The sequence below is a fragment of the Acanthisitta chloris genome, unplaced genomic scaffold (assembly GCF_000695815.1).
Source record: "Acanthisitta chloris isolate BGI_N310 unplaced genomic scaffold, ASM69581v1 scaffold21188, whole genome shotgun sequence".
In the NCBI taxonomy this organism is placed as follows: domain Eukaryota; kingdom Metazoa; phylum Chordata; class Aves; order Passeriformes; family Acanthisittidae; genus Acanthisitta; species Acanthisitta chloris.
Genome location: NW_008686802.1, coordinates 22,021 through 32,673, shown reverse-complemented (window position 1 = coordinate 32,673; position 10,653 = coordinate 22,021). Strand labels below are relative to the sequence as shown.

At 42.9% G+C, this 10,653-nt stretch overlaps 1 protein-coding gene across 1 annotated transcript in view; it reads left to right on the top strand.

Annotated features, from left to right (window-relative positions):
• The window catches only part of DENND5B (DENN/MADD domain containing 5B), a gene marked incomplete at its 5' end in the record, with an annotated part of 48,627 nt that overhangs the window by 17,470 nt on the left and 20,504 nt on the right, over positions 1-10,653 (top strand). Inside the window, 3 exon segments of the mRNA XM_009080344.1 lie at positions 3,100-3,636; positions 5,017-5,248; positions 7,331-7,481. Of these exon segments, the coding sequence (XP_009078592.1) occupies positions 3,100-3,636; positions 5,017-5,248; positions 7,331-7,481 (920 nt within the window).

Here is a 10,653-nt window from a genome sequence, read left to right as displayed (position 1 = left end):
GCTGGAAAATGCCATGCCTGGTGTTAGGAGACTTCTCTGGCACTGTGAAGACTGTTTGCCAGCAGGAGTGAGATAGTAGGGGAAGTGTCCACAGCCCTTCTTGGTCCATTTCTGAATTTAATGAGTGCCACTAACCGTATTGACTTCTAAATGCTTCTCCTTCTGCTTTTTGTTGTGATGCTGAAAGTGTCTTTGCTTTCCCTTACATCACAATCTTCACCAGGTTGTGTTACTCTGTCAGTGTCACAGTCCTATTGACAGAGAGCTAAAGAGCATTTAATTCAGGGATGGTCTGGTGGATCTGGATCTGAGGTGCAGTTGCTAGATGGTATAAACCTGTCCCTGTGCTGCTGCCCTGTCCTGCCAGCCTCATCCCATCCTGAGCAGAGCCTGTGTGTTCCTGGCTGCATTGAGATCTGTTACCAAACCAGCATCCTGGCCTCAGGCAGGCCAGATTTGCATTAATACTGTGTCTGTGGTCCACTTAGAAAAAAAACGGGAGGAGAGGTCATCCTCCTAATCTAGGTGTTAAAATCCTAGGTGGTGGTGGTAGAGAGTGAAGCGGGAGGTTTTTCTCCTTTGACCAAGATGATTAAAACTACGTCACATTTTAACCTGACCATACTTTGGGATCCCAATCTTTGGGATATGGTTAGTCTGTCTGCATTCAAGGTAATGACTGAAACCAGAGCATGCCATGCTTTTTAACTCGGGTTTCTTCTTAAAATCAGTGGGAACCCCAAGAATAGAGCAGTTCATATGGCAGTAACATGTTTGGACAGTGGCAGCACTGAGCTCAGCTCTGTGCAGGGACCTCTCCTGGGGGCAGAGTCCCTAAGGCCTGCAAATACATGATCTCACTGAGAAGGCAGATGGGACCAGCAGTGGAGGAGAATATGCAAAAGGGGGAGTTGGTGTGTGGAAGTGGAGGGATATAATATAATAAGTGTCTGTTTTAGGTATTACATGCAGGTGACTTAGCCTTGCTGCCCTGTGACTGCAAATCAGGTTTTAGCTCATGGATACCATACTGAAGCACATGAAATTTGCATTGGTGTGGAAGCAGAGCTGGTACCTAGCTATGCTCCTCAATAAAACCATGCTAATGTTACATAATTACTGTGACTTTAAAAATTATTAGTCACATGCTTTTAGTTAGCAGATTAAGCTGTCATTTTCCTTAAATTAAAATTTTAATGTGACAGGCTTGCAGTATCACTGGAATAATAAATGAAATACCAGGGAGAGGACTAATAGTGGGGTGGAATCTCCCCCCCGTGATGTTTAACAAATAAGTGAAAAATATCAGCATTTATGAACACCACAGGTCCAGCAACTGTGGGAGAGGGAAAGAAGGGAAGGCATATTGAGCAGGGAGGATCTTGAATCTCAAATTCCTCTAGACAATAAAAAATCCTTCAGCATGCTAGCAGGGATGAAGCTGTTTGCTTTAGCATTCCTTTATTGTTCAGGCCAGGGGCTTGCTTTTCAGGCTCTTGCTCTAAATATAAATCATTTGTTTGCCAGAGATAAAAATTCTAACAACTGGCCATCACGCTGTCTTAAGGTTACTAATCTCTCTGCGTTAACTTTAATCATCAGATGCTTTTGAAGAGAGAAGTAAGACCAATTCCCCAAGGGTTTTCTGAATCCAAATCTCATTTTTTAAATTTTGTAAATGATATGCAGAGCTGAAATTAAAAAGCCTTTGAAATGAAATATTGATAGATAAGAAGGCAGTCCCTGAGCTAAAGAAATGTACTGACGCATACCACAACTCTAATAGCTGTATAGTTAAATAAAGCAAATTGTTTTGTGTGAAGAAATGCTTTTTTTTGTACAGACTAAATTTAATATGAAAAAGTGAGCTGAAGGAACACTTCTGCTTTACAGAGTGAATCCTAATACCCTTTAAAGTATCTATGTGAAATGTGATTAATGTCAAACATGTCCCTGAAATGTCCAATGTATTATAAACATGTTCGTAGTGGAATGTATTGTTCTGCTGAAAAATTAACCTCTTCAGAAAAGGAGGAAAGTAAGTCCTTTCTGTTCACATAATCTGAAGATGAGTCTGCAGTGTTTGGTGAGAAGTAAAGAACAGTAAAAGTGCCTCGGAGAAGGCAGAGGAGCTGTGCTAACGGCCAAGTCAGGCCAACAAAGACCAGCTGCTGCTGCTCTGTGGGTTTCTGCATCTCCTGTTCTGCAGCTTTATTCCAGGGTATAACCCGTCAGAGCTCAGCACCTTGGGAATCTGACCTGGTTTAAGATTTTACTCAGCACAGTGCACTCAGACAGCGAATTTCAGATGTAAGCCGCAGTTCAGAAGATCAATTACTGTTTTTCATTCTGCTATTATTCCTGAGGGTGCATTAGCAATGTAATTAATTTTTATGTGGGGTTCTTCCATCCCGCCATTGACACTTTCCTAGTAAAAGTATCTGCTCTGCTAGATTACTGTCTTCACTTAGCTTTAATCTTGCAGGCTAAGATCCATCTCCATTCATAGCAAAGCTAAGAGCACTCTAACTCAGACAGAGGAATTGCCAAGATTAAAAGCCTCTATGGAAACAGGGGTTTGGGGGAGTGGGGAAATAGGGTGTGGGCTCCAGTGGACAACCTATACTCAGCCATGATCCCCAAGGATTTGCATGAGACCCTCTTTTGTAGTTCTGATCATAGCAGTGTCGTCTTTCTCACTGAACATCTTGTTCCTTTATAGCAAGCTACAGAGGCTTCTTGCAGTACAGTCCTGGTAAAATAAATGTGCTCTTGAGATGTAATAATTCACACAAAGGGTATTTACATGGGCTGAGAAGTGGTTTTACATATTGTGCTTCATGATGTGTCATTGGTGTTCTGGGAGGGGATGTCAGATTTTCGTATTGGAAAGTTTGGGATCTGCAAGTCCTGGGGGAACAGGAAAGGGCAAGAGAATTTATCTGTTCATTAAATCATTGTCATCCAGTTGGCCCTCAGCTCAAGTCTCCTGCATATGTGTGCACTTACCCTTCTGTCTGGAAGCACCTTGGGAAAATAAGTCTACAGGAGCCAGTTCAGTGCTGAGTGTCTATTTTGAAATTTGTCTTTGTATTTCAGGCAAACTTGTGCTTTGTAGACATTGATAACCATTTCATCGAACTGCCAGAGGAATTCCCCCAGTTCCCCAACAAGCTGGAGTTTATCCAGGAAATCTCTGAGGTTCTCCTGCAGTTTGGGATTCCTCCAGAGGGCAACCTGCACTGCAGCGACAGCGCCACCAAACTCAAGAACTTGGTTCTTAGTGACTTGGTGAATGACAAGAAGAATGGGAACATCCCCAGCAACGCTCTCAACATGTATGAGCTGCTGAAAGGCAACGAGACGATCGCCCGTCTGCAAGCCCTGGCCAAAAGAACAGGCGTGACGAAGGAAAAAATGACCATCACGACCCCCCTCACAGAGAAGGAGAAGGATGAGAAGTTGTCATGCGAGGAGCTGGAGCTGAGGGACTACAAACTGAACGTGCAGCTTCGCGAGGTTTTCGCCAACCGCTTCACGCAGATGTTCGCAGACTACGAGGCTTTCGTCATTCAGGCTGCCCCCGACATGGAGTCGTGGCTGACCAACAGGGAACAAATGCAGAACTTTGACAAAGTAAAGATAGCTGTGTATTCCTTTTTCCATCTAAGGGTGTGTTCGAGGGGGAGGGAGAATAGCTGTATTGTGTATATATAGCCTAGGTGCTCTTTAGTCTGCCGTTCTTCATCTGCCTCACCGAGAGATTTGTCCATTTTCATTACACAGGGCCAGATCTCCTGCCAGTGCAGATGGGTGCAGAGACACTGAGCTGGTCAGAGCTGTCCCAGCTTGTACAAACCAAACTGGCAGGCTTCTGCCCAGCTTATGGGGCTGCTCCTGTGGGTTGGGTGGAAGGGTAGCAATGAAAAGTGACTTTCTTTCTTTTTTTTGATTGCTGAGAGAATAGAGGTGCACAAACGAGACAAAAACCAAATCCAGTCTTTCATGTTTCCTAATCTCACGGTAAAGGCTTTTGGGAATGGGGAGTGTTGCTCAGAAGAAGGTTATCACTTTGTCAGGGTACAAGAGTGCTGTTATGACTCCACTGTAGTGTGTACACAGGAGTGAAAAGGTCATCAAGATTAGAAATAGGGAAACACAGGGATGGTAGGCTGGCAAAAGGAATGAGAAATGTTTGGAATCTTGCGCAGTTATTTCTGAGCGACCCTACAAAGTAGATAGTGCTCTTAGCCATCAGCTTTTTCAGATACAAGTCCTTCTCTAAGGAGAATGTTATAAGCATAAACAGTGAGGAACACACTATATGCTGAACTGAGTCAGGTTTTGATCAAAACAATGCTGCCATGCCTTAAATTGGTTTGTTTGTATTCAGGCAGCGCAGCCTTCAAAAGGAGGGGGTTGTTCAGGCAATCTCTACTAGTGCCCAATAAAATGGGCTGTTAAGTTTACGGTTTTCAAATCTCAGTTAGAGACTTAGACACACCATCAGTTCTAATTGGAAATTCATGATTAAATGCCCGATGTAGAGTCAAAAAAGAGCCTTAGCTGAAGAGCACTGTACACCCTTTGATAGGTATGACACCTTAGAAAGTGATATGGCCCTAAGCAGGGATGCCCAGACTAGAGGTTCCAAGTGGGCACACGTGGTGGTGCTCTGCCATACATCACATGGGGTTTGTTCCTGTGGATGATAGCTGCTAGGTTCCTTTGAAAAAACTGGCAACATGAGCAGTGCTTCAGCAACTCCACATTCCCTTTGCTTCAGCTGTCACAAAGCCTCCCTGACTGCTTATTGCTCACAGTTGTGACCAAAGAGGTGGCCTGTGAACCAAATCCCTTTGTAGACAGATTCATACCTCTGAGAGGTGTCATTGTGGTGGGGAAGCCTTGTCCAAGCCTTCCCTCTGGCTGCTGGATCAGTTCTCTACTGCAGGATGATTCGACACGTCAGTGCCAGGTGGGAACATGGCGCTAATGAACTGTTCTGTGTTTCAGGCTTCTTTCCTTTCGGACCAACCCGAGCCTTACCTCCCATTCCTTTCACACTTCATCGAAACACAGATGTTTGCAACCTTCATAGACAATAAGATAATCTCCCAGTGGGAAGAGAAGGACCCTTTTCTACGAGTTTTTGATTCCCGAATTGAGAAGTTAAGGCTCTATAATGTGAGAGCCCCTGCACTGCGGACATCCAGCTATCAGAAATGCAGCACTTTGAAAGAAGCAGGTATGTTCAGACAGGCTGGTAAAATATTCAGAAGTACAATGTCAGCCACAAAGAAATATAAGTCCTCGGTCATCTGAGCACTGCAGTCGATGAGGAAGCCCTAAGAGCTACCTGAGGAGGACTCAGCAGTGTCCTTATCTCCCCTAAGCAAAAACTTCAGCATGCTTTTAAGCAGTGGAAACAGCATGAGCTTCCGTTTGAGCTCTCCTGGGCTGGTGCATTTAATAAACACAACCCAAGCAATGGAACTGGGCTCAGAGTTTCTCATTTCGGGCAGCTCCTGTTCCATTGCCAGGAGAGCTTTCCTTCACCATGGTGGTGGGACCAGTGCCAGCCACACTGAGGAGCTGAGTCCTGGTGTCTGCTCCACTGGCCTTGCCTCCCCCTTCCTATAATGAGACCTTATATTGCCTTAGGCCATTTGGTTAGAGCAGCAGAGTATGCTGGGGACGTAGTCCTGTGTGGCATATTTAGTACCTCCAGCAACAGATGTTCAGTGTTAATGAACAATGCACTGTGTACTGAAGACCTGGATTTTTTTTTTCCATTATAGTCACAAGATGTGCTTCCAAATTATATTCAGGCTTCTTACATAATATTATAGCAAGTATTTATTTCATTTCTAAGTAATACAGAGAAATTAGACTCATAATTTGTTGGGACACATATTAATAAACTAGGGCAAACACATTTCTCATGGGGTTTTTCTTTGTTTAACTGCTTCAGAGTGTTCTAGTTGTTATAAACATGGAGCAAAGAGAAATCTGTGTCTGCTTAACTTTTTCTATCTAAACCCAATTCTAATTTTCAGGTCGACTGTCTATTCAGCATCTAGTTTTGGCAGATATTGTGGCACCAGAACCTCATTTTCTTTCTTGTGAAAAGGAGCAAACTGATAGTAATACCAACTTTCCTTCATATTTACCATTCACAGTATATGTGACCCTAGCACTGATCCAGCACCTGTTTGTTTAACCTCCTATTTTTGGAATCCTTCAAACCCTCTGACCCCACACTGCCCACTCCTTTTCTCCAAAATGCAACTATACAAAGTGATTTTTATTTTTTTTTAGAGGGGAAAAAAACCCTGCTGAGTTTCTAATGATAATGTATGTAAATCTTATGACAGTTTTTTTCCCATCACAGTTTTATAGAGTAGGAAACGAGTTCTATGTTGTTCTTGACAAGTGGAAAATGAATATAGCTTCCACATTTTGCATATTTATTCCCTGGTTGTGATATGCTGAGAGAACAGGCCTGCTCATTAATGGATGGGCTATACAGAGTTGAATATTCAAGTTGCTAATTAAATGCTGAATTCCCCCATACACCTCCATTCCCCAATCCTTCACAAGTGCATCTGACTTGAGAGGGTGACAGGTTTTATTTTCATCCTGCTTAAGATCTGAGATGAAACCCCCGTGTCCTTGAAGCGAACGACTGAAGCGCATTAGTCTCAGCTGAGCTGAGATTCCCAGGGAGCCCTCTCTGGTAGCCTCCCCTCTTTCCAAGCATCTGTTGATCATCTTGATGCTACTCAGGCCTTGCTAGAGTTAGTTATGCTTTTTGAAGGCCTGTCATTCAGCAGTGGCATATCTGATTTCAGGAGCAGGGTCATTTTAGGTGCCAGATGTTTGCAAAACTCAGGTATCAGTCCCCCTTCATGCGTCTGCCCAGGGAGACACGTCCCGGGCAAAGCAGGGTGCCTGGCCCCACAGAGGGGTGCAGCCAGCCTCAGAGGTCTCTTTTCTGCTGAAGGAGCCTTAAAACCAAACAAGGAATTGCAGGGAAAGATTGCACTTCTCTTGCCAAATCATAATGCATCTCATAGACTCCTGTAAATCCCTGCTCACTTAACAGCTAACTTGCTTGTGCCAGTGCTAGTTGTGTTGGGTAAAGAAACTAAAAGCAAAACGTAAAAACAACAGCACAAGTGTGTCCTCACTTCTGTAAGTGACAGATTTCTGTGTCTGAAGTCACACTCTAACCGTTCTGTGGGTGTTCAGGGGTCTGAGCATGGCCACTTCTGTAGTTGTGGCATGTGCCATGTGGTACCTGTTCACCTGTGCCTGTACCTTGCAGCCCAGTCCATCGAGCAGCGGCTGATGAAGATTGATCACACAGCCATCCACCCACATTTGCTCGATATGAAGATCGGCCAAGGGAAATACGAACAAGGATTTTTCCCAAAGTTGCAATCGGATGTCTTGGCAACAGGACCCACCAATAACAAGTAAGGACAGGAGTTATTTTCTGGGTTTAAAAGCAGGTTTCTCATATGAAAGGTTCACATCACGGGACAGATGTCCTAATTTTGCATGGCATATAACCAGACTAATGAACACAGAAACTCTTTCCATTTCTGGTTTGTATGGGCTATGATTTGTGAAGTTATAACCATAGTTTGGGTTATGTTAGGAAGTGTTAGCTCTGGTTGGGGGAAGGTTCCTCAGTACTGTCTTCTGTTGAGTGGTAAGTACTCTCACTTCTCATACGTATTTTTAATTTTAGCATTGCTCCTATGAATTTAAAATTAATTGCTTAGCTGTTTTGCTCTGAACAAGATAATTTGGAAACCCAAGCCAAAATTCAGATTCTGAAAGAAGTTTTGGTATTGAAACCCCCACACCATCGTGCAGAATGAAATTAATGCCCACTCTGTACCTCTCTTTTCTTCAACTGTTATGTGACCCAGAGGTTTTTATAGCTCTCTTTCACTTCCCACATTGGAATACCCTGGAAGAATAACTTGGTGAGGATGGAAAGTATGTGGCTCTGTGCCCAGGTTTCTCTTTTGAGTCTGCTATGGTTCTGTTCTGTGGTGCACTTTGATATGAAGTTAGGGGCACCTGCAGCTGTGGAATTGAGCATGTCATTACATTGTTCATTTACCTAATGTAAAATGAGAACCTGGAGTACTGATGCACTTTACATTTGTGCAGTTATAATACAAAGCAAGTGCTGTGAGTTCCTTTTTTAGAATCTTTTTTCCTTCAAAACCCATAAATGTCAGGGTTGAGGGTGTTCTGCCTCTTCCAAAGTGAAATATTTGTACATTGGTGATTATAAATTCATTAAATTATTAGCTCAAGCCCTCACTTCCAGTTTCTGTGTCAGGTCAAAATGTGGAAGCACAGATAAATCCAAGAGCTTCAAAAGCTCCAGTTGTCCAGGTGCTAACACTAGCTCTTCTTTTATACATGTGCATTCACATGTGCTGCTCTGAGCTCCTGTATGAGGTGCCCACCCAATTCTATTTAGACATCTTTTGTGCACTCCTGTGCTAGCTAATCCCTTTCTAATAAACCTGCTAGGAATGAGAATTACAAATTATAAAATAAGATATCCTTAAGCACTGAATGTTTTAAGACTTGCAGTTCTTTTTAAAAAAATGAAAAAACCCAAACAAAACAACAAAAAAAAGAACAGCCAAAGAGGAGGAATGCATATTTCAAAGCTCCTTTGTTTGCAGTCTTCCTGCAAATGGAGACAAAAGTTTATGGGTAATGATCCCTTGAGGAATGGAGGATGTCTTCATCCTGTGGGATGCTGTATTTAGTCTCTTACCCTTATGGTGAGTTTCAGTTTTACAGTGTCAACAACCATGTCAGCATGCCTAGCCTGCCTGAAGTTGCTTGTATCTTCTGGCTCTATTGCAGACTCTTAGTGAATCTATAAATAAGCATCAAATTAAAAATAGTTTTCCTTACGCCTTTTGAGATCCTGCTGTAAGATTGGTACCTATTCTAAAATGTGACTAGCTCCTTTAGTGATAATTTTGATTGAGATTGCGGCGTGTTTCAGCATTTGTAAGTACCAAAATCCCATTACTTAGAGCAAAGCGATGTCAAAGTGACAAATGTTTGGCATTCCTCCAGCTGTATATTGCCAAAACGGTTTGTAATAGGAAAATCTCAAGACCATCTGTTTATATATTTCTACTTCCTGGCTTTTTATGTGAGCATCTGAGAGGACTCTCTTTCTCATTTAAGACTTGTAATTCTGCTGATTTTACAGCCCTGTGTGAAACAGATAGCTTTTTCATGCTCTATGCAAATACGGCATGACTCTGTTGACCACAAAATCAATTGAGTATAGCATTCCATTAATTTGAATTTCCCAGTGTATGATTCTTGGAGGTATGTTTTACTTGCTTATAGGACTGGACCTTTTCATATGGGGATGGGGTAGAAGTGCATTTCAGCTGCATTCCCATATACTGAAGATGTAGCTATTGTGTGTCTGTATTGTAAAATGAATGCAAAGGATATTGCTGTATAGGTGAGAATTGGTTTTTCAGGCTTAGTTTTACATAGCAAATTTTGTTCTGAATGTTGCAAGGAAGTGCAGACAACAACAAAAATCAGTCCCATGTTACAGCTGTTTTAATGAAAACCTGTCCACAGTGGGCAGCAATCAGGTATTTATTGCTTCTCTTTCTGGGCTGATAAACTAACAAATGTGTAGCTAGAGTGCATGATGTTATCTAGCTCTTCCCTTCCCATAACCAAGCAGAACACTAAAGATACCTCTGTCAGTTACTGGGCTGTTATATGTATAATATGGTATATCTAAATCACAAATATGATGCAAGCAACAAACACCTTTAGTTTCATTTCTAGATCTTACATGTGATGCTAGGAAACCAAGTTGCTTAGGCAGGCAGAAATTGTGTTTGGGAGAACAGATGTCTGTTGCTTGCTGGGCTTGGAGAGCAGGGCTTGGGTACTGGGGTGGGATCGACAGCCACATTGGATCACTTAGAATTATAGAATCATTTAGGTTAGAAAAGACCCTTAAGATCATCAAGTCCAGCCATAAACCTACTTCTGCCAAGACCACCATTTGAACCTGAGCCCTGGCTAGACTGGTTTGTTTCAATACAAACCTGACAGGGATGGTGGGACTGAGAGTAAGGACGAGAACTCCATGGGAGTAGAAGGCAGGCCTTAAGAGGTTCCTTAGGGATAACCTTAGGCTTAGGCATCCTGAACCTGTCTGAACAACAAAGGCTTAAAAAGGCAGTCTTCCTGCGTGGATAAATAGTTGGATAAAAGATGAAAAAGAGAGCATCAGGGTAAATGGTCAGTTTTCATAGTGGAGGGTTGATCACATTAGCATGTGTAAGTGTTAAAATGCCAAAGTTCTTGTCATACAAGTGAAGTCTAATGATGTTTCATCTATCAGCCCACAGCCATGCTCAGCAGCACACTTTGTCCCACTTCTGTCACTCAGCTGCTACCTCCTGCTTCTCCTCAGGGTGGTGGACACGGGGGTGAACCTGTGCTCCTCTGGCCCCAGCCAGTAGCAGAGGCTGCTTGCATCTTTCTCTCAGCTGCTTCATCATTCCTGGGTCAGGAGAGCAACTCCTCTTACACTTGCTCCTTTTCTTACCAGCATTCAGG